At 40.0% G+C, this 24,675-nt stretch overlaps 1 protein-coding gene across 1 annotated transcript in view; it reads left to right on the forward strand.

Moving 5' to 3' along the window:
• Positions 1-18,697: 18,697 nt before the first annotated feature.
• The window catches only part of UTP20 (UTP20 small subunit processome component), a 101,267-nt gene continuing 95,289 nt past the window's right edge, over positions 18,698-24,675 (forward strand). Inside the window, exons 1-2 of the mRNA XM_007503306.3 lie at positions 18,698-18,948; positions 22,490-22,570. Coding sequence (XP_007503368.1) covers positions 18,904-18,948; positions 22,490-22,570 — 126 coding nt within the window. The 5' untranslated portion in view covers positions 18,698-18,903. The remainder of the gene's footprint in view (positions 18,949-22,489; positions 22,571-24,675) is intronic.

Genomic DNA, 24,675 nt, shown 5'->3' on the forward strand with positions numbered 1-24,675 from the left:
AGTCCCATGAAGGGGTGGGGTAGCCTCATCACCCTGAATTCCAGAAGAACAGGCCTCTCCTTGTCTGCGTTTTGGCAACTGGTAAGTATAAGCCTTGGTGACATAACATCAGCTAGATTTGTGGACTTGGTTGATTGCAGGTGAAACCTGAAGTCATTCTGAAGGATATATGCAATCCGAAAACATATTAAATCTGGATGGAATAAATGAATGAGTGAACAAATGAAAAAAAAATGTACAGCATTACTATTTGCCAAGTAGTCAATTAATATAGATTTATTAAGTACTTCACTGGCGAAGGAGACACAAGCACCAAAGGGAGTCCATTTCTGACCTCAGGGAACTTATATTCTAAGAAGGCATATGCAGGAGTGATGGTCCATGAAGAGAGTTTTTGCTTGAGCCCAGAGAAGGAAGGTGAAGGGAGCTAAAGGGTGATGAGAAGGTTTTTTTCTTTTTCTTTTAAGACTGGGTTTCACCCTGGGCTACCACTTAGCCCTCATTGCCTAGCCTTTACTGCTCTTCTGCCTTAGAACCAATATATAGGAAAGGGTTAAAAAAAAAAAAGAGTGGGTTTCCTTGGGATGGAAGCCCAGTGGCCATTCAGGAGTTTGAAGTCACTACTCATTAGCCTGGAAGCTTTGCTTCTGATCTGGGCCAGTTCTTTTCTTCTGGAGTAACCAGGTGGATTAGCTTCCTCAGGGCAGGAAGGAACAAGGCTCTAAGGGCCTGGGGAAGAAGGTGAGAGAAGCCAGGGTGGACATAGCTATTGATAGGATGATTAAGGAGAGCTAGAGAATAAAGGGAGCAATTTGCACCCCAAATAGCAATAATAGCTCATGTTTGTGGAGCACTTTATAATTTATAAGATGTTTTCTCACAACCATCCTGGGGAAGAAAAAAATAGGAGAAAGTCAAGAATGATGTAATTGAAGAACATTCCATTTGGGAAGTCCAGACCTATAAATAGGAGGTCCTGAGATCAAACCTGACCTCAAATACTTCCTGCCTATGTGACCCTGGGCAAGTCCCTTAACCCCTATTATCTACCCTTTACTGCTCTTTTACCTTGGAACCAAAAAAACAGTATTGATTCCAAGAAGAAAGATGAGTTTCAAACAAAACAAAACATTTGCTCCATTAAATTCACCTCCAAAACTTAACTTTCTGTCTTAGTGACAACTCTAAGACAGAAGGACAAAAACTTGGCAAAGCAGGTTAAGTGACTTGCCCAGGCTCACACAGCTAAGAAGTGTCTGAGGTCAAATTTGAACCCAGGACCTCTCATCTCTGGGTCTGACTCTCTATTCAGTGAGCTACCTGCCTGATAATTGTATTTTAATACAATTGGTTTCCTTTGTAAGACGCTTTATTTTATGCATTAAAAAAAAAAAAAAGATTCTGAAAAGGGGTCCAGACTTTGAAAGGGGACACACACACACACACACACACACACACACACACACACAGGTTATGCTCCAATGCAAGGCATTGCTACAGAGTTCTCAATAATAATAGCTAATATTTTATAATATAAAATATAAAATAATATTTTCCCTGGTAACATGATTCATGTTCTTTCCCTCACCTCCCCCCATCCCCCTTCACTGGGTTTTACATCATGTGGGATTTTCTTGGCCACAATACTGGAGTGGTTTGCCATTTTCTTCTCTGGCTCATTTTACAGATGAGGAAACAGAGGCAAACTGGGCTAAGTGGCTTGAATGGGGTCACAGTAAGTTTTTACTGTGTTGCTCCATCATTTCAGTTGTATCTGACTCTTTAGAATCCCATTTGGAGTTTTCTTGGCCAAGATACTGAAATGGTTTGCCATTTCCTTCTCCAGCTCATTTTACAGAGGAGGAAACGTTTACCCACTAGTAATAGCTAACATTTATACAGCTCATAATGCTGTGCATTGTGCTAAGCACTTTACAACAGCCACGAGTTGGCTCTACTGGAAGCAAACAGAGGTTAAGCAACTTGCTGGGGTCCCACAGCTACCAAGTGTCTGAGGTCATAGTTGAACCTCTGGTCTTCCTGACTCCAGTGTGCTATATCCACTATGCCACCTAGCTGCTTTCTTTTCAAGAAGGGATTGAAGGGGCAGCTCAAAGGCCCTTCTTGATCTTAAAATCAAGAAGGGATTGAAGGGGCAGTTCAATGGCTCAAGGGATAGAGAGCCAGGCCAGCATAGGAGGTTCTGAATTCAAATTTGACCTCAGATACTTCCTAGCTGTGTGACCCTTATTGGGAATATTATTGATTAGGATTTGGAATAGGCTCTGATAAGTGAAGTGGCAGAAGAGAAAAATTCTGTCAGATGGTCTTAAGCCAATTTAGAATGAAAGGAAAAAAAAAATCTGTTGGAATTCTCAGGTAGGGGCTTCCAACTGATGTTCTGAGCTCTGAGGAGAATCTGAGAAGCCTTTGGGCTGAGCTTGGCCCAAGACACAGGCTGTCCTAAACTCTCTGGGACTTTCCTTTCAAAACCCTTTGGAAAAACCTAGACTGGCAGGAGTGACTGTGTGGCTAGTGTTAAACCCTGACAAGAGAAGATCTTTCCTCTGACTTTTTGAAAAAAATAGTTTGAAGACAGGATTTGGCCAGGCCTCAGTTAGGTCAACTCTGACTGGCTGACACTGAAGAAATAATATTTGGAGACTTACTTTAAGGATTATATATCTTATTTATAAGGGTATTAGTTTTAGGTTATTTAGTTAAGATTTGGGGTTTTTAGTGAGTTATAAGGATTAGAGGAGCTTGGTTATCCAGGAACGAAGAGATGTAGTGAGGCGTCAGAAAGTGGGTGGTAAGTTAGAAATCCCCTTAGTGATAGGGAATCCCTCCTGTTATACCTTATTACCTTTTAAAATCCTATAATCTATTTAGATTATAAAATTATAAAATAGAGTATTTTTTATACTAGTCTCCAAAGTCAGTGTTAATTGAATACAGCCTTAAGATCAAAGCCTAAACAAACAGGCAGCTGACCTCTTATAATAAGCAACAGCAGATAATAGGGACTTTTGGATACAGTTTCCAAAAGTATCTTATACCTTAGAGAAGTCACTTTACCCCAATTGCCTAGTCCTTACTGCCTTGGAACCAGTACTTAGTATTGATTTTTTTTAATCTGTACCTTCTGTTTTAGAATCAATACTGTGTCTTAGTTCCAAAGCAGAAGAGCAGTAAGGGCTAGGCAATGGGGTTAAGTGATTTTTCCAGGGTCACACAGCCAGGAAGTATCTGAGGCCACATTTGAACCCAGGACCTCCTGGCTCTTAATCCACTGAGCCACCCAGCTCTGCCCCCCCCCCCCCAGTACTGATTTTAAGACATAAAGTAAGGAATTAAAAAAAAAAGGAATTCAGAATAATTTAACCTCTATTTTTGATTTAACTATTTTAAAAAAGAAAGATTTCTTTCTTTCTGGAGACTCAAGAGTATATATTTAAGTGAGCAGCTGGGTAGTTCAGTGGATTGAGAACCAGGCCTAGAGATGATAGGTCCTAGGTTCAAATCTGACCTCAGACACTTCTAATACACAGTATTGATTCCAAGACGAATGGTAAGGGTTTAAAAGTATATATACACATACATATGTATATATATTTAAAACCAAGAGCAAACATTTCCTTTCTCTATTTCCCTGGACTCATGTTATTGGTCTTTTCTCCATATGATCAACCAGAAGTTGACAAATGCCCAGCTGACATCTGGATGCTCAAGGTTCTGTAATGGACAAAAGCCATTTAGACCAACAAAGGTTAGTCGTGTGCAGAAACTTGGAAATCTTGCCCTGACAATCAGAATACTTTGTTTACCTGGAACAAGAAGGTGATCCACATTACCTTTACAGTCTCAGGCTCAGTTGGCTCCCTTCACTCCTCCTCCTACCCATCGGCCAAAAAACTGAGCTTTTGTGAGCTTAGATGAAGCTGACAAAGCTTCTTTGTTCACGAGCAAGAGGGCCCAGTTATGCAGAATTCAACCCCCTCTCACCTTTTCTTCCCTTCAAACAGTTGGCTCACCCCCAACTAACAAACAGAACAAACCCTCTGCCATTTTGGGGCTTATTTTTTAAAACTTTCTGAGAAGTAGAAGCCTTTTCCTGTATTCCAAAAGCAAATAGTTCCAAGTATACCAAGTCTGAAAATCAAATGATAAAATTATAAAACCCAGGTCAGAAAAAAAGAAGTCAATAGTCACAAAGTCAAGAATTCATTTTATGATTGAGTCAAAGCCTAGAGAATAAACATGTTTTGTTTTGTTTAGATTTGGTTTACAAATCAAACAAAACAAAACTAGGGTAGGTTGAGGTTCAAATAGGTCTGCAGACAGTTTCTCAGTCGGTCTCTGTCTCTCCCTCTTCCTCCTTGAGTCTGTCTCTGCCTCTGTCTCTCCTCCCTGCCTGTCTTTGTTTCTGCCTTCTTTTTGTCTTTCTGTCTCTCTCTCTCCCTCTCTGTCTGTCTCTCCCTTTCTCTTTCTCTCCCTGACTGTGTCTGTCTCTGACTTTCCCTCTCTGTCTGTCCCTCCCTCTCTGTTTTTGTTTATCTCCTCTCTCTTTCTGTCTGTCTCTCTCCCTCTCTCTCTGTATTCTCTCTGTCTATCTCTGTCTCTTCCTCTTTCCTGTGGCTGCCTGTTTCTTATCTCTCTTTCCCTCTTCCTGTTTGTCTTTGTCTCTCCCTCTCCCTCCCTTTCTCTGCCTCTGTCTCTCTCCCTCTCCCTCTCTATCTCTGTTTGTCTTCTCTGTCTCTCTGCCTCTGTCCCTCTCTCTCTCCCTCCCTGTCTCTCCTTTACCCTTTCCCTCCTTTTCTGTTTCTCCCTTTCCCTCTTCCTTCCTGTCTCTGTCTCCTCTCTGTCTCTGTTTGTCTCTATTCTGTCTCCCTCTCCCTCCCTGTCTCTCCTTTACCCTCTCCCTCCTTGTCTGTCTTTGTCTCCTCTCTGTTTCTCTCCTCCCCCTCCCCCCCCCCCTCTGATTTCTCTCTCTCTCAAATTTGGCATCAAGAAAAAAGAAACAGGGGCAGCTGTGTGGCTTGGTGGAGTGAGAGCCAGGCCTAGAGACAGGAGGTCCTAGGTTCAAATCTGGTCTCAGACACTTCCCAGCTGTGTGGCCCTGGGCAAGTCACTTCACCCCTATTGCCTAGCCTTTACCACTCTTTTGCCTTGGAGCCAATACACAGTATTGATTTCAAGACGGAGGTAAGGATTAAAAAAAAAAAAGAAAGAATTGATCAATTAAAATAATTTTTGCTTTTTTAACCACATAGAATTTTGTTTTCACATAATAAATTATGTTAAATCATAGAATTGTACTTTGATAATCATTAAAATCCTCTTCTTTTCCTATTATTGAGAAAAGAAAAGAAAAATTCAGTTGCCAGCTTAATTACTTAGTTACCAGCAACATAGCTTATTTAAAAATGGTAACATTGGGGGCAGTTTAGTGGATTAAGAGCCATGTCCAGAGATGGGAGGTCTTGGGTTCAAATTTGACTTTCTAAGCCATGGGACCCTGGACAAGTCACTTAACCCTCATTGTCTAGCCCTTACCACTCTTCTGTCTTGTAAATAATACACAGTATTGACTGTAAGAGAATTTGGGTTAATTTGACCATATAATAAGAGGACTATTGTAGACTTTCATTAATATGCCTTATAAATATCAGATGTATTACATATTTATTTTTAAAAACCTTTGCCTTCTATCTTAGTATCAGTTCCAAGGCAATTGGGGTTAAATGACTTGCTCAGGGTCACACATCCAGAAAGTGTCTAAGGCCAGATTTGAACCCATGTCTGCCTGACTCCAGACCTGGATCTCTTGCCACTGTGCTACCCAGCTAACCCTAACCTAATATGTTTATACTGAACCAAAATGTAATCCAAATCTAGGTGCATAGCACTCAAATCTGCCAAGATACATTCACCTAAATTGGAAGGAAAAAAAGCTATCTGGTATGGCAAATGAGTCTGTATCAGTATCAGAAATACCTCGATCCAACGCCTGCTTCTGACTCACATAAGCTGTGTGACCCTGGGTACTACCTACCTGCCCCTCTTCCAATCATTTCTAAATGAATCTTCCTTTTTTATAGACCTTTTGCTAAAAATTCTTCAGTAGCTCTCTATTGTCCATGGAGTAAAGTTTAAGCTTTGTTACCTGGCATTCAGTGCCTCCATATTCTAGTAGTACCCACCTGCCTTTCATGCATTTTGTGGTCTAAGCCAAAATAGCCAGCAAGGTAGTGAGGCCCAGTGGAAAGCATGTTGGATTTAGAGTTGAGAGGACCTTAGTTCAAATGTCACCCAAGGGGCAAGCTCTCACTGACCTGGAGAGAACCAGTGAGCTAGTCAACATGCACTGATTAAGAGCTAAGTGTTGAGGATACAAAGAAAAGCAAAAGGTAGTGCCTATATGGAATCAGATCCTACCTTTGAGCCCTGCCTGACCCTGAACAAGTTATTTTCCATCATTTCCAACTTCTCTGGACTTTTCCATCATGTCCTTCTTGTGATCCAATCAGTCTTGGTATTTATCAGTATCCTCTGTTCCTGAGACCCCTTGTAATGGAGGGTGGAGAACATCCATTTAAGGATGGCTCCAGGGCCAGCCATCTCCTTATTTCCCACCTGGCTCTTTTTGTCCACCACTATGGATTTGGACTTCATCATCTTGCATCCTGTTCTAGTACCTTCTTCTCTTTGCCCCACCACCCCACTTGTCCTTGTGTGTTGTCTTCCTCCATTAGTCCTTAAGCTCCTTGAGGACAGGGAATACCTTTAGTTTTCATTTTGTACTTAGCCAGTGCTTGGCACATAGTAGGTGCTTAATAAATGTTTATTAACTGACTTATAAGGCAGGATTGGAAGTTCTCACCTAGGTGTTTCCAAGGCTGCCAAAGCTGGGAAAGCCTAGGTACTGGGAGCTCTCTACTTAGAAATGGGGGGTAAGTAGGATTAAGAGTGGTCCAAAAACTTGTAGGCTTTAGCATCCTCTTCCACCCTGATAAACTGTTCTTCTCTATCCTTTAATTAAAAAAAGTTTTTGAATGTCTATTGTATGCAGACCAATGGAGATGGAAAGCTCCCTGAGGACAGGAACTGTTTTTTCCATTTTCCTTTGAATCTTTAGAGACCTAAGCAGGGATAAAGTATGTAAAGTGTTATGCAAGCTATTTTTTTTGGCCAGGATGGGTGGTTTTGGCTCTGCAGGGAACTCCCTCTATCAATCCAGATAAGGACCAACAATGTCTGGTAAAAGTCTTATAGAGCTAGCCAGGAATACCAAGAAATTAAGAAACTTGCCTAGGGGCCAGAAAGTGTCAAAGACCAGGCTTGAATCCATAACATTCTGCCTCTCTTTTCAAGTCTTAGATTACTACATACATTTCCATCATGATCCTTATAGGGAGTCTTAATAAAGACTTGTTGAATTGTTTTGATGGATTAGCCTGAATTGGGGAGAGATATCAAGTTAGGCATACAAGGACCAATTTTAATGGCTATCTAGTAGTTACAGAGAAGATATACATGTTTTCTTTAGTTCAAGAAGGTACTCGAAGAGAAAAAGTTTTTAAAAGTTCCTAGTCTTGATTAGGGTGGAAAAGAGGAGGTGGGGAGAAAAAAATAAATTCATGTTAATTAAAAACAACATTTGGGGCAGCTGGGTGGCTCAGTGTCAGACCTAGTGAAGGGAGGTCCTAGGTTCAAATTTGGTCTCAGACACTTCCCAGCTGTGTGACCCTGGGCAAGTCACTTAACCCCCATTGCTTAGCCCTTACCACTCTTCTGCCTTGGAGTCAATACACAGTATTGATTCCAAGATGGAAGGTAAGGGTTAAAAAAATAATAATAATGCTCCCATTCTAAAGAATTCTATTTCAGAATTCTGAAATCCTCTTATTTGACCATTAACTACTGGCTTTCCAACTCCTTACTCTTCCTTACTCTTTATCCATATCATGACCTCCAATCCCTTGACCCCTCAGTTCTCTCCCTATAGTAGTCACTCTCTCCTCTATTATCCACTCTTGATCTTTTCAAGAATCAATTAATTCGGCACTATTCTGAGTCCCTGGCCCTCTTTTATCATACCTTGGATTGTGCTGAGCCAGGCCTCTGCCTTGGCTTACTCCCATCATCTGTTGTCTTTACTCCTACACACATGCCACTGAGGTAAGGTGGAGAAAACGACACAACTGGTTCTGCTACAAATTTGTTACACAACTCAACCTGATCCTTGATAATTCTACTGTTCCTCCCTTATCAACTCACTCTTCCACTCTCCAGATTCTTTTAAACCTTATCTCTCCTTAAACTTTCCAAGGTTCCTGGTCCTCAGCTTTCAGCAGAGAACTTGTCTCATATTTTGTGTGTGGGGGGGAAATGAAGCCATTTGATGTAAACAAACGTCCTCTTTTCTCCTCTTCCATCACTCAGATGCATCCTGACACTTTCCCTTTTTTCATCCTTTTCACCTAAAGCTGTGGCCTTACTCCTTACCAAGGCTAACCTCTCTACCTACACAAGCAATCTCATTTCATCCCATCTCCTCCATTCAATTGCACCCTCTGTTATCCCTGCTCTATCACTGATTTTCAGTCTCTCCTTGACTCCCGGCTCATTTCCTACTCCCTACAAACATACCCATATCTCCACCATCCTCAAAAATCCCTAGGACCCTTCCATTCCCACTACCTATCCTCTTATATCCCCTCTTCTCTTTGTGACTTAACTCTGAACAGGCTATCTACAAAAGACTGCCTCTCCTCTCTCTCTCACTCTCTTAGCACCCTTCAATCTAGCTTTCTACCTCCTCATTCCACTGAAAATACTTTCTACAGTTACCAGTCATCCTCTCTTAATGGCCAAATCCAAAGGTCTTTTCTCAATCCTCATTCTCCTTGACCCTCCCCAAGCCTTTGACACCGTTAATCACTTTTTTCTTCCCCTTACTTTTCTTCTTTCTGGGTTCTTCTACCTATCAATCAGTCTTGGGCCATGCCCACCATAGATGTCCTACAGCACTCTCTCCTGAGTAATCTTCTATACTTCTACACACTATATACTCATATGCTATGTCCTTAAAACTGAACTCATTATCTTTTACTTAAATCCCTCCCTATTACTGTAGAAGGCAACTCCATCCTCCCAATTCCTCAGATCACCTAGTGATCATCCTGGGTACCTCACTATCTCTTACCCCCATATCTAAACTGTTGCCAAAGCCTGTTGATATTCTGTTTGCAACATCTCTTGAAAAGGCCCCTTCTCTCTAGTATAGATGCTCATCTTTTTATACCTGGACTACTGAATTTCTTCTTTTCGGGTTTGTCTGCCACAAGTCCTTCTCTGTTCCAATTTATTCTCTACTCAACTATCACCCTCCTACATAATAAATTCCAGTATCTCTGTCACCTCCAGAATCAAATGCAAAACCCTCTGTTTGGTATTCAAAACCCTTCATAACCTAGCCCCCTACTACCTTTTTAATCTTCTTACATTTTTCTATCGGATATATATTCTTCAGTCCAATGACACTGGCCTCCTAGCTGTTCCATAAACAAGAAATTCCATCTCTCAGATCTTGACATTTTCTCTGTCTGACCCCCTTGCCTGGGATGCTCTCTCTCTTCCCCTTCAACTACTGATCTCCCTGGCTTTTGGGAAGTCCTAACTAAAATCTAGCCTTCTACAGGAAACCTTTCCCAATTAAAACCAATTTTAATTCTAATGCCTTCCTTTAAAAAATTATTTTCTATTTATCCTGAACTTAGTTTGCTTTATATATATTTGTTTACATATTGTTGCCACCAGTGCTTTATAAGCTACTTAAGGGCAAGGACTGTCTTTTTGTGTCTCTAGCACTTAGCAGAGCATCTGCTACATAATTGGTGCTTAATCAAGGCTTATTGATTAGCTGAGTTTCAAGTTCCACCTTAACACACTCTGATTACATTTAAACTAATGCATGGAAGGAATAAAAGGATGTAATCAAACACTTTCCTATCTCTAGCTCTCCTAGAAGATAAAGGATCTCATTCCCTGGATGTGTCTTATTCTTCAGGTGTTTTTAATTTTCCAATTACCGAAGTAACCCTAAGGATTGCTTGGAATGATATAAATGTTAATTTTAGCTACCTGTGGCTTCTTTGTTTTTAATTAAAATTTTTTCTTCCAGATTACATTCAGTACAATTTTCAATAATTGTTTTCTGACATTTTGCAATACATGTTCTCTCCCTTCGCCCTTCTCAAGATGGCAGGTAATATAACATAGGTTGTATATGTGTTATTTTACAATACATATTCCCATGTTCATCATATTATAAAAGAAGACATATATTGCTTATACTGGAGAAAAATTCATGGAGAAAATAAAGTAAAGAATAGCATGCTTCAATCTTCTTTCGGACTTTGTTAATTCCTTCTATAACAGTGGATAGTCTTTTTTGTCATGAGTCCCTTTGAAGTTGTCCTGGATCCTGTATTGCTGATAATAGTTGTCATTCAATTGATCATTTATTGCCATTTCTGTTTTCAACATTCTCCTGGTTCTGTTCACTTCACTTTGCATCCCTTCATATAAGTCTTTCCAGATTTTTTTGTGATCATCTTATTTGTCATTTCTTATAGGGCAATAGTATTCCATTATAATTAGTCTGAGATCATAATTGCTACCCTTGTTTGTTTGTTTTTTAACTTTGGCTGAAGCATACAGATGCTTTTCCAGCTCTTTTACTTTTACTGTATGTTGTCTCTCTGCTTTAAATGTGTTTCTTGTAGACAGATTATTGTGGGATTCTGGTTTTAACTCACTCTGCCTATTCTTCCATTTTTTGGGGTGAGTTCATCCCATTCACATTCACAGTTATGATTCCTGTGTGTTTTCTTCTATCTTATTTTTCTCCTGTTTATCTTTCTCTTCTTCTCCTTTCAGCCTTTCTCTATTCAGAAATATTTTTGTTTACGATTACCACCTCCTCAAAGTTTATCCTCTCTTTTCTCCATCCCCCACTTTTCTTATTTTCCCTGTCCTTCTTCCTTCCCTATAGATGAGATTCTATTGCTAATTGTGTGGATGTTAATCCTGCTTTTCATCAATTCCAATGAGAGTAAGGTTGAAGCATGGCCTGTGTGAATTTTAGACTTACTCCACCCTGCTTAGTCTTTAGAATTTTAGCAACTAGGAATGTATACACCCCCACTTAAGGATTAAGTGGTCTGTGACCTGTGTGTGATAGCAAGTGACAAATCAGAGACAACTGACTCCCTGGGCTGTCCTAAGCCAAGTTTAAGTCACCATTGGTACATGTGAGACACAGGAAGTGATGTAAAGAACTGCCTTTATATTTCATATCACTTCATGTGAGAGGGGGCTTTTGTGGACTTGGGTGGTAAAACTTGACTTGGAGGAGCTCTGAAGCATGGGTCTTGAGACTGCTTCCCTTAGGTGACTGCATGGTGAGTGTTAAGGCTGACTTCCCTGTCCCTTAACCCTTCTAAAGGTTCCAGACTCAAGGAGGCCCCTCATCTTGGAGGAGGCCTCCTAGCTGGAATCAAAGATAGATTTAATCTTCTGGGAAGGCCCCTTGGCTGAGAGGCCTCTGAACTCCCCCTGGCTCAAGCGAGACCAGAGTAGATCTTTACCCCTTTCCTTCTTTCTCCTTCTTAATTTCTTCTACTATTAATAAACCACCATAAAATTCCATTTTGACTCAAGTATTTCATTGGGATTTAGAATTTAAATCCCTAGTGACCACTAAATAATTTATTCAGTCTCAACCCTTAAATTTACCCCTTACACCTGACACTTCTCCCTCCACTATACTGATTCTTATGGACCTCCTTATGTGAGATAATTTACCCCCAATTTTCTTTCCTTTTCTTTTTTGCCAGTGTATTCCTCTTTTTGGTCCCTTGATTTTGTTTTGCCTTTTTGTTTTTTTGGCTGGGGGGAGAATATTATTCCATTATATTCAAGTTACTCCTTGCTCCCTGTTTATCTATGCTCTCTATTCACTGCTCTAATAGTGATAAAGTTTTTTAAGTATCTTCTATACATTAAATATCCTAAGTAATCTAGGTACTTGAGGTATCATAGATATGTTTAGAATCTCAGTTATACCTTATGTAGTAATTGAATCAGTTTTACCTCATTGTTTCCCTTGATTACCTTAAGTATCTTAAGTATCTTCCTACCATTTGTAGCATAAATATCTTAATTATTCTAGTAAGCATTTCCCTAGATAGACATGTCATCAGTTGGGCTCCACTGAGTCCCTTAACTTTTTTCTTTTCTTTTTACCTTTTTAAGTTTCCCATAGATATTGAATTTGACCACTGAATTTTCTTTTTAGTTCCAGTCATGTTATCAGGAATGCCTGGAAGTCCTTTATTTCTTTCCTCTGGAATATTATGCTCAGTTCTGTATAAATGTAGGTTTTGAGTAGGTAATTCTTAGTTATAGTCCTAGATGCTTTGCTTTGCAAAATGTCATATTCCATACTTTCAGATTTTTTAATGTGGAAGCTGTTAGGTCCTGGGTGATCCTGTCTGTGATTCCACAATAAATGAATTTTTTTCTGGCTGTTTGCAGTAATTTCTCCTTGACCAGGAGTTCTGGAATTTGGTTACAATAGTTTTGGGACTATTATATTTGGGATCTCTTTTAGGCAGTGATTAGTGAATTCTTTCAGTTTCTATTTTCCCCTCTTGTTTGAGAACATCAGGACAGTTCTCACTGATAATTTCTTGCAATATAGTGTTCTGGCTCTTTTTTTGATCATGGCTTTAAGAAAGTTCAATGATTCCTAGGTTCTCTCTCCTGCATCTCTTTTCTAGGTCAGTTGTTTTCTCAGTAAGCTATTCAGATTTTCTTCATTTTTTTCATTCTTTTTGTTTTATTGTTTTCTGCTGTCTTATGGAGTCATTAGCTTCCATTTGTCAAATTTTAATTTTTAGGTAGTCATTTTTTTCTTTGAGGTTTTGTATTTTTTTTTAGAGAGCTATTTTCCTATTTAAGGTTTTGTATTTACTTTTTTTAAGTAAACCTTTCTTTAAGTAAACTGTTTTCTTCAGTGAGTTTTGCTCTAAGCTTTTTCTATCACTTTCTTTTCTAATTTTTCTTCTAAGTCTCTTATTATTTGTTTTTTTAGTCCCCTTTTGGAATTCTTCCACAGTTCATTTTGGATCTGATGTCCTGTCACATTTACTTTGAAGGTTCACACATTTCCATTTTGGCATTTTGTCCTCTGCTGAACTTGCATTTTGGTCTTCACTGTTATTGAAAGAGCTTTCCAGGATCAGGTCTTTTCTTTGTTTCTTACTCAGTTGTTTTTATTATGTATGTATGTATGTATGTATGTATGTATGTATGTATGTATTTAAAACCTTTACCTTTTGTCTTAGAATCAATACTGTGTATTGGTTCCAAGGCAGAAGAGCAGTAAGGGCTAGGCAATGGGGGCTAAGTGACTTGTCCAAGGTCACACAGCTAGGAATTATCTGAGGCCAGATTTGAACCCAGGACCTCCCATCTCTAGGTCTGGCTCTCAATCCACTGAGCCACCCAGTTGCTCCCAGTTTTTAATTTTTTTTTATGATTTTGCCTATATGTTGAGGCTCAGCTTCATTTCCGGGGCAGAGGGAGTACTGTTCCTGGGTTCCCTCAATCTTCAGTGGATTTAGCAGGATTCCATTCTTCAGCTGCCATCTCCCTCTAGTGTTGCAAGCTCAGATTGTTCCTTTTTCTGAAGATAAGTGTTATTAAGTGTCCACCGTATGTTCTGCCTTGTGCTGCTAGGAGCTAAAGTTTCAAAGGAAACAAAAATTGGACCTCCCTTCTAGCTACTTTCTAGGAAACGACTATTAGTGAATACACGAGTTTTGTTTTTGGTAGTGAGAAAAATACTAAAGGCTCAGAAGAAATTGGGAAAGGTCTCCCTTTGGCTGAGCTATGGAAGAAACTGAGGAAGAGGCTAAGAAATACAGAGAGGAATGAATCCTGGAGGAATGATGGAAGAAAAAGGAGAGTATTGGGGAAGACAGGAAGAGATAGGAGTAAGGAGAATCTTCTTCAGAGACTGAAGTAAAGGAGGAGAGGATGGAGAATGATGAAAAAGACTTCAGAAATACAGAGGAGGAAAAAGAGGAAATTGGTGTCAACTTGCTTCTATTTTCTCAGTATAAAGTAAGAAGAGAGTCTTCTGCTGACTGAGAGAGAAGGGGAAGGAGCATGACTGGAAGAGGCTTGAGGAGGAAAGGAAGATTCAGAATTACCCAGGTGGAGATTTCAGTAGAAAATTAATTAGAGAAGATTTATCCTGTCTGTATAGTCTCCCCCCATTAGATTATAAGCTCTTCTAGGACAAAAATCTGTTTTTGTATCCATTCCTGACACTTAGCAGGTGCTTAATAAATACTGATTGATTGCTATTGTATTCTATCCCAAATCCATTCTTCTCTTCCATTTATCATACTGCTCCTAGTAAGATGGAAACTGAGACCACTTCCAGTTTTCCCTGTCTGTAGCTTATTTGTACATATTTATTTGCGCGTTGCCTCCCCATTAGGTTTTAAGCTCCTCGAGGGCAGGGACTCTCTCTTTTTGTATTTCTAATACAGCACAGTGTCTTCTACATAGTAGGTCTTAATAAGTATTGATTGACTGACTGATGATCGAAGGATAAAAAGATTGCCTTGTAGGATCCAGGAGTCTGGATGGGGTAAGAAGATCAAGTGGCAGCTTCTCAGGAATGGAGGAGGAACCCAGGCTTGGCATCTGGGCAAGGCATCCTGGAGGCCAAGGAGGCAAGTTAAATAAGAGGAGAAGGCAGCTGTCAAGTTGAACTAATTAACTATGACATCAAGATGACCTCTTTAAAGATTTACCTTATCCAAGTAAAGATTAAATCTTCCAAGCTTAGCCCCTTTCCCTCTTTTTCTTTTCCCTCGTGCCCCTTGTAGCTTGTCTCTAAGGGCAGAGGATTACTTATCTCTGTCCCTTCTGCCTCTATGTTGCCTCATTTCAGGGGCAGAACAGGGAGTTCTAGTCCTGTGATTTAATTGCTGAGAAAATGAACAATTGCTTTTTTTTATCTTAAAAAAATTTAAATTTTTTCCATGATTCCATTATTCATGTTTTCTCTCTCCCCTGATCCTTCATCCCTCCCAGAGTTGACAAGCAATTCCAATGAGTTATACATATATGTTATCACTTGAACCCATTTCCATATTATTCACTTTTGTAAAAGAGCAATCCTTTAAAATCCAATCCCCAAATCACATACCTATAGAAATAAGTGATAAATCACATGTTTTTTTTTTTTTCTGAATTTTTGCTTCCACAGTGCTTTCTCTTACAATTGCTTTTATTTTTGTTTAAATCCTTTCCTTCTGTCTTAGAATTACTACTGGGTATTGGTTCCAAGGCAGAAGAGCAGTAAGGGATAGGCAATGGGGGTTAAGTGACTTGACCAGAATCATATGGCTAGAAAGTGTCTCAGGCCAGATTTGAATCTAGGACCTCCCACTTCTAGGTCTGGCTCTCTATCCAATGAGTCACTTCCTATGCTGAAATAAATAATTAAAATTTTTTTTAAATTTTAAATTAAATTATCTTAAACTTTATATAGCTTTATTAATTTACTTTTTTTTAACATTATAAAATGAGTACTTCATTTAAGTGTAAGTTAAAATTTTTTCCATGGTTATATGATTCATGTTATCTCCCTTATCACTCAAAACCCATTTCCATATTATTCAAGAAATGAATAATTGTTGAGGAAACTCCTACTGAGGCAGAATAAGAATGGGTTCTGTAGCTTAGTCACTCTTGGAGGTTAAGTGATTGACCCAAGATCACTCAGCCAATATGGCAGGACTTGAAATCAGGTCATCCTGACTCAGATGCTCTCCATCTACTCTGATACATGACCTTCTGTTTTGCCCATAACATGTGCTTATTAAATTTTTGTTGTACTAAATTAACTGGAAAGAAGATTTAAATGTATAAGAATATGTAATATGATACATAGTAAAAATAATCAATCTATTTGCATATAGAGATCAGCAAATCAGATTTCACATGGGCTTACTTCCAAAAGTAGGGATGCCATAATTTTATTCAGAAGAAAGTTATAATTAGTAATATCTACAGAGGTTACTGACCTTTCAAGTCCTAAAAGCTTATCTTATTGGGTTGTACCCGTGTAGCTATTTCTGTTGCTACAAGGCTAGGACACAATGGTCTCTGAAGAACTGATAATTTAGTTCAACACGCCATAAGTATGTAGAGGCTGCTCCATTGAGCAAATAAGAAACTTAAAAAAGAAACGGAGTGAAGGACCTCATTGTTCCATCATTTCAGTTGGGTCTGACTCTTTGTTTGGGGTTTTCTTGGCAGAAAGCCTGGAGTTGTTTGCTTTTCCCTTCTCCTATCCATTCTATTTTATTTTTTTAAACCCATAACCTTTTGTCTTAGAATCAATACTGTGGTTTGGCTCCAAGGCAGAAGAGCAGTAAGGGCAGGGCAAGGAGGGTTAAACGATCTGTCTAGAGTCCCACAGCTAGATTTGAACCCAAGATCTCCTATCTCTGAGCCTGGCTCTCCATCAACTCAGCCACCTAGTTGCCCCTTCCAACCCATTTTAAAGATGAATAACTGAGTAGACAGGGTTAAGTGCTTTGTCTAGGGTCACCCAGCTAATAAGCATCTGAGGCCAGATTTGAACTCAGAAAGATAGTCTTCCAGACTCCAGACCTGGCACTTTATCCACACATTAGGGAAGCATATGAACGAAAGGGAAGATAGGTGGATAAGATGGCATGGGTGATAGTTTGCAGGTGGGTAGTCTTCCTGCCCCACTGTCATATCTAGAATGCACTCTCTCACCTCATAATGCAGGTCATAGATTTGGAGATAGATGGGACTTTAGGTGGCCCAGTAGACAGAGTGTCTGGCCTGGATTCAGGAAGATAGTTAGCTGTGTGACCCTGGGGAAGTCATTTTACCCAGTTTGCCTCAGTTTATTCAACTGTAAAACAAGATGGAGAAAGAAATGGCAAACTACCTCAGTATCTTTGCCAAGAGAACTCCCAATGGGGTCACAGAGAGTTGGACACAACAAAAATGACTCAACAACAAAGAAATTTCAGAGGCCAGAAAGGTCAACCCCTTTATTTTATAGAGGAGGCAACTGAGATTCACTTGGTGAAAATGGGAAAACAGTGTTGTTTCCAAAATAGCTCATATTAGTAGTATTATTCATTTTTCCCATAATGATCACAAAGCAACTGGTGGTAAGCTCACAAGAGAGAATGTTTGCTTTTCATTCTGCAGATAGGATGACTACAGATGTTACACCTTCTGGAAACACAACTTAAACTTGACCAACTTGTCATGATTCCAGTATAAACATAGCTCGGGCTTATAGGGCACCCCTCCTAACAAGGAACTCCACAAAGGATGGCATCTTGACTTGAGGGTGCTAAGTTCTTTGTGGCAATACTATAATCCCTTGAGGTTTCTGTGAAGCTCTGGTGTTTTCCAATTTGCAAAGAAAACCTAGAGGTGTGGGCAAAGGGTCAAAGAGGAGATCCTGGTATGAGTAACTCTGCCTGGAATGGAGGAAGCATGCAGAGCAATACAGGGAAAGGATGGATGTGAAAACAGGAGGAAAAAGTCTAAGTAGGAAGGTTTATGATGCAGAGTAGATATCTGACACAAAAAGTAAGTTAAGGGGGACAACCTTTAAAATAAATTGAGGACAGAGCTCTGGGGTAGAGGTCCTGGTGTTTGCTACATGTGAACCATTTGGTGTCACTTTGCCTCCAGTCTCAGTTTCCCCATCTATAAAGTTAAAGGATTGAATTAGATGCCTCTGAGTTTCCCTCCAGATCTAAGTCCCTGACCCTATGTCCTTTAATAACCCTGTGTCTCTGATTTACCTTCCATATATAATGAGGGACCTGGCTTAGGTGCCTCAGAGGTCCCTTCTATCTCTAAATCTGTGATTCTATGATCTTTCAGGGCCTGTTTTATCCTCTGTAAAATAACATATTTAGGTTACATGGCCTCAGACCCTTCCTAGTTGTGTGACCCTGGACAAGTCACTTAACCCCCATAATAGTCCATACCCCTTTTTCTGCCTTGGAACTAATGATTTTAAGACAGAAAGTAAGGGTTTAAAAAAATTATTTTAGATCATTCTATCTTGCTGTTCCTCAGTTTCCCCATTAAAAAAACTCTTACTTTCCCTCTTAGAAGCGACACTGTTGGTCCTAAGGCAGAAGGAACAGGCAAACAGGGTTAAGTGACTTGCCACGGGTCATACATAGGAAGTTTCTGAGGACAAATTTGAACTCAGAACATCTCCTCTCTGGGCCTTGCTCTCAAGCCCACTGGGTCACTTGGCTGACTCCCAACTTCTTCATTTGTAATAATGAAGCAGATGCATTAGATGCTCACTGAGGTCCTTTGCGTCTCTAGTCCACGGTCTTTGGCCATTTAACCCCAGAGTGCCTCAATTTCCCCAACTGTAGAAATGAGGTGGGGTCGCACTAGTTGCTCCAGAGTGCCACCACAACTTTATTTCTAACAGGGGATAAGTGCCCAGTCCTCAAGCTACTTTGCTCCTCCTTCTACTACCTCTCTTCTCACAGGAACGACTGCTCCGCCCCGTCCGCGCGCTCCCTTCCGCCTGTCACGTGACACCCATCAGCGACCCCGCCCCTCGCTCTCCTGGTCATGGCGGCGCCCAGAGCCAGGGCGCACACGTGAGCGAGGACCCCCCACGGCGTTCAGGTCTGGGTCGCTGCCCCCAGCCTTCGGGTTAGCCGGTCTTTCCTGCCCGTCTGCTCCGTTTCTCGACCCCCGGACCTTCCTGCGCCCGCAGCCATGAAGCCGAAACCATTTGCTCACAAGACGGAGAATACGTACCGGGTGAGCACGGGGCCCTGCGCGGCCTGGGCTGGGGCCGAGGCCTGGGGCTGGAACTAGGTCGGACCGGGGATGTCCTCGAGGCCTCCGGTAGCTGCCAGGGCTAGGGAGAAGTGCCGGGCCTTCGTCCCCTCTTCTTAGAAATGAGGTGGGTTGGGAGGAGAGTCCGTCCCGCTGCCAGCCCTGGACTCGAGCTCCCCCCTAACCCCGCCCCCCCGGCCTCAGTTCCCTCTTCTGTAAAACGAGACTCTGCTTGCTCCAGGGTGGGTCTTGCTTTAATTATCCTATCCTCTAGCCCACGTGGGAGCTATTGCCCTGGGGGTCCTGACACCCCTGCCCTCAAGGATCTTCCTTTTGGCTTTCCAGACCCATCCCTGATGTTCCCCGGGGCCGCGTCCGGGTTTCTTATAGTTTCCTCTTAAGTGCCCCTGGCGGCATAGATCTTAGCCGGGAAATCCTCCCTCCTTACTAAGCATCTCAGCACACAGCCCTACCATCGGCGAGCTCCGGGTCTAACGGGGGATGGCGAGGATGGGCGCTGACCTGCCATAAGCAGGAGATGGGGGACAGTCAGGAATGAAGAGGGGCGGGCATGATGATGGCGGGGGACTCGAAAATGACAGCGTGTGACACTCAGACGTTTGTTTGCACGTCCCTTACTCTCATTTTGTCCTCCCCTCTGCAGAGATTGGGCTCCCATCATTAGAGATACTAACAAGAAATAGCGGCTAGTATTTGCAGAGTCCTTTATGGTTTACAAAGTGCTTTACAAATACGAGCTCATTTCCCCCCATAAACTTGGGAGGTAACAGTTTTTATGATTTTTTTAAACCTTTACCTTCTGTACTAGAATATCAGCTCCAAGTGATTTGCCCAGCTAGGACACAGACACAGCTAGGAAGTGTCTGAAGTCAAATTTGAATCCAGCATCTCCCATCTCCATGCCTGGCTCTCCAGCCACCCAGCCACCTAGCTTTTCCTGTTATAATTATTGACGATGATCATAGGTAGCATTTATAAAGCACTTTACAAAGTGCTTTCCAAATATTTCATCCGGTCCTTACAATCTTGGGAGGTGTAGGAGCTCTTAGGGTTATTTAATTATAATGCTATTTATTTAATATTTTAAATTTTGCAAAGTGCTTTACAAATTTTTCATTTTGTCCTCAGTCTTGGGAGGTAGTTTTTGAGGATGATGATAATAAAAAATAGCTAGCATTTATACAGTGCTTTGAAATTTGTAAAGCACTTTACAAATATCTCATTTTACCCTCACAATTTTGGGAGGTAGCTGTTATTATTGATGATAATAATAGGTAGCATTTATATGGTTGGCAAAGTGCTTTACAAATATTATCTCATTTTATCCCCACACTCTTGGGAGGTAGCTATTGTGATTATCTATGATGATGATGATAGCATTTTGCAGAAGGCAAAGAAGTAGCTATTGTGATTATCTATGATGATGATGATAGCATTTTGCAGAAGGCTTTGCAAATACTTTACTCTCAATCTTGATAGTGTAAGGGTGATATTAGAAAATAAGTTTGTTTTATTGTTTAGAGAGAAAAGAAGTAAAGTTGTCTGGCTTGAGAAAAGAACTGGAGTTTGAAGCAGAGCTCTCTGAGCTTGTTAATTTCAACTGCTGACAGTTACAACTGGTTTTCTATGTCAATTACTCTCTTAGGCTATTAGTTGTTGCTCCCTGGCAGTTGGCAGAGACTCACTCTCAGGGCTGGAGGAGGTAACATCTTTGCCTCTCTCTGTGTCTGAGGGAAAGATCTGAAGGAGCTCAGTGTTTTCCTTTCCCAACTTGGGAAACACTATTGAATATCTATTGTGGTTTATATAGATTGTTTAACTCTTGAGAAGATCAAAGAAAAAAAAAAAAACCTGGTCTTTGGTTTGGACAACTCTGAGTCTGTTAAAGACTCAAGAGTCCTAACTGGATTCTTGTTGAGATTCAACCAGATAGCCTTTGCTATTTTATAATTTGAAGGTGAAGTTAAGATTTATAAGGATAATAGCAGTAGTTTTTATTTAGTTAGTATAAATTTGGGTTAGTCAGATCAGGGAGGATTAGTGTAGCCTGTGAAACACAGAAGTGGTTCCTTGTGGAACCAGGGAGTTTATTTAGGGGGATTTAGAATCCCTTAGAATTAGAAATCCTTCTTTATCCTTATATATTTCAACAAATACTTTATTTTTATAAGAGTCTCCTTAGCGTCCTTGTGCCTGGCCCTGAAGAGAAGTTCACATTTGAGCTTCACTTCATCACTGAGGATACTTTTGATTACATCTATTAAAAGTATCCAAACAGTTTTGAAAAGTTTTTTTTTTTAAACCCTTGCCTTCAGTCTTGGAACCAATACTGTGTGTTGGTTCCAAGGATGAAGAGTGGTAAGGGCTAGGCAATAGGGATTAAGTGACTTGTCCAGGGTCACACAGCTGGGAAGTATCTGAGACCAGATTTGAACCTAGGACTTTCCATCTCTAGGCCTGGCTCTCACTCCACCGAGCTACCCAGCTTCCCCCTTTTGAAAAGTTTTGAACCTATATTGGAACAGTTTTTCTATTTTGTGTAGCTCACCATCATTGTTTTTTTTAACAAGAGGTAGGAGCTCTTATGGTTATTTTAATAATAATAGCATTTATATAGTGTTTTAAGCTTTGCAAAGTGCTTTAAAAATAGCTCATTTTGTTCCTACAGTTTTGGAAGGTAGGAGTTTTGTGATTATTGATAACAACTAACATTTATCTAAAATTTATATAGTGCTTTAAGATTTTTCAGAGCTCTTTACAATTATCTCATTTTATCCTCACAATCTTAGGAAGTAGGAGCTCTTATTATTATCAATGATGCTGTTAATAGCTAGTATCTTTATGGCCCTTTAAATTTTTCAGCGTTCTTTACAAATATTTTATCCTCAAAACAGTTTTGAGAAATTGGTGCTTTTATTATCATTGATGATTTTTTTATTATCATTGATGATGATAATAATAATAGTTATAATATATAGTATTATAATAATATATAATATAATAATAGTTTAGATTTGGTTTACAAATCAAACAAACAAAACTAGGGTAGGTTGAGGTTCAAATAGGTCTGCAGTCAGTTTCTCTCCTTCCCTCTGTCTCTCTCTGCTGATAATAATAGTTATCATTCATATAGCACTTTAAGGTTTGAAGAGTTTATAAATATCATCTCATTTTAGCCTCATGACAATTTTAGGTAGGTGCTATTATTAACCTCATTTTACAGATGAGGAAAATGAGGCTGAAAAAAGTTAAGGGACTTATTTGACCTGGGTCACTCAGCTTGGAAGTGTCTTGAGATAGATTTGAACTTGGGACTTCCTGCATCTAAGTCTATTGTTCTGTCCTCCATATTGCTGTACCTCCCTTCGGAGAGGGGATTTTCAGACAAGTAAAATTCCTGAATTCAAACCCATTCATGTAATCCTGGTACCACAAACCAATGTCAAGTGCTTAGGAGTGGTTTAGCTGGTCTATAAGCATCTTGTATGTTTTCCATTTTCAGTTCCTTACCTTTGCTGAACGTCTTGGGAATGTCAATATTGATATCATCCATCGGATTGATAGGACTGGGAGTTATGATGAGGTAAGCAGGTCATCTGTGACAAATCTTTTTATTATTGCTATTTAAAAATGCGTTGCTACTGGTTTATATAGAAGAATTTCAGATCAATTGTATCTTGACTAGGTTTATGAGGCAAAGTGGTCATTATAATTGATATTTTATACAGTGCTTCAGAGCTTGCTATGTATTTGACCTGCTCAGGTTCAGCTCTGACATTCTGTTTTTCTTTTTTGTTTTTGTGGAAACTTAATGATTTCATTTGTTGTGGGGGACCTTCTCTGATGGTGTAGTTCTGCAACTCTTCTTTGACTTTGAGTCTTTTTTTGTGCCTTTGAAAAGTCAGTGGACTTGCCCAAGGTCACACAAGCAACCATGTACTAGAGACAGGATTTGAACCAAGGACTTGCTGGGACTCTATTCTTTTTACCAGACTTTCTCTTATATACCTATATTAAGGAAATAAAGAGGAGTAATTACTAAAGTAGTATAAAAGAGTGGGAAGTTATAAGCAAGGAGGAAAAAATTTCCCAACTTTTCTCATTTTACACCTACATTTTTTAAGATTTGGTCACTTCAAGCCAGTGCTCTCTCTACTGAGCCACTCTGGTTTCTGGTTTTCTGTCCCCCTCTTCCACCTCTTCTTGGGGAAGCTGGTTTGCCATCTAAATTTTAATGCCCACCTTTCTAAAGAAGTGCCTTTCCTAGCTCAGTCCCAGAAGGCAGGACTAGAAGAGTTGTGTCCAAAATGTAGAATGGACAACCTCCACAGGAGATAATAGGTTTTCTCGCACTGTTTTGAAAAAGAAAAAAAATACCTTTTTTTTGTTACAAATTTAAGTTATCAACAAATATTAACTTTTTTCAATGTACAAAGAAGGAGATTGCATATGAAATCAAGAACTTGTCAATTTCTTTTGTTAAAGACTTAGTAAATTCAGCACAATAGCAAAATACTGTTGTCTTTTTCTAAACTTTTTAATTTAATTTTTAAAAATGTTTTAATATTGTTTTTTCACATTGTTGTTTTGGCTCTTTTCTCTCTCTTCCAAACTGACTTCTCTTGAAAAAAATAAATTTAATTAAGCACAACAAGTCAGAACTTCAGCCATGTCCAAAGATGTGTCTCATATTCTGAGCCACTAGTCCACTCTACCTACCAAGAGGCAGGAAGCATGACTGACCTCCATCAGCTCGGTGTAGGATTTAGATTAATGTCCAAGTATTGTTTTTATAAAGTTTATTTGACAAAATCGAATACCTATTCAAAATATATTACTCTACCTACTCAAAAATCCCCTCTCCACCAAAGCTGCCACAGGAAGAAAGAAAGAGGTAGAGAAGCAGAACTCCACTGAATTTATCTCCTGTCTACGTCAGCATGTAATAACAGGAAGAATGTAGGGTGCTGGGAATTGTAGTTTTGCTGGGAATAATAGTTTTTAGGATAACAGATTCAAATTACATACCTGAATAGTCCTAATTAGTTATGATTTGGTCTTTCAGAGTATTTTTCCTTTATATCTCTATCATCATTGGGTAAATTGTTCTTTAGTTTTGTTTATGTCAGTCAGCATCTGCTCATGCAAATCTTCCCAGGTTTCTGTGAATCATTTCACTAGAAGTCTTAAAGCAAGGCCTGGATGGCCCCTTGTTGACAGAAAGGTAAAGGTCTTGAGTGGGAGTCAATGGCTTTTTTGATGGCCAGCTCTGAGATTCTGTGATTCGATTCTCCCAACAGTGCTATGGTGTAGCTGCCACAGGGCATCATCCCCATTTTGCAGAGGAGGACACTATAGAGTGTTGGCTGTGGTCACCCTAGTAACATGTATCAGTGGAGGGATTTGGGGCTAGCTTTCCATTATACTGTATTAGGATTTTGGATCTAGAGTTGAAAGGGATCCAGATGGAGGTAATCTAGCCCTACTCCTGTCATTCTACATTTGAGGAACGGAAGTAACTGGTCCAGAATCCCCCCTTTTGAAAATGGCTGAGCCAGGATTGGATTCCACTTGGCTTTAATAGGCTTCTTTCCATCTTTCTTTGGATTATTTATAAATTTGATTCTGCCAACACTGTGGGGTACCATAATTCTCTGTCAGATAATATCACTGAGAAAATAATCAAAG

This window comes from Monodelphis domestica, chromosome 5 (assembly GCF_027887165.1).
Source record: "Monodelphis domestica isolate mMonDom1 chromosome 5, mMonDom1.pri, whole genome shotgun sequence".
Lineage (NCBI taxonomy): Eukaryota > Metazoa > Chordata > Mammalia > Didelphimorphia > Didelphidae > Monodelphis > Monodelphis domestica.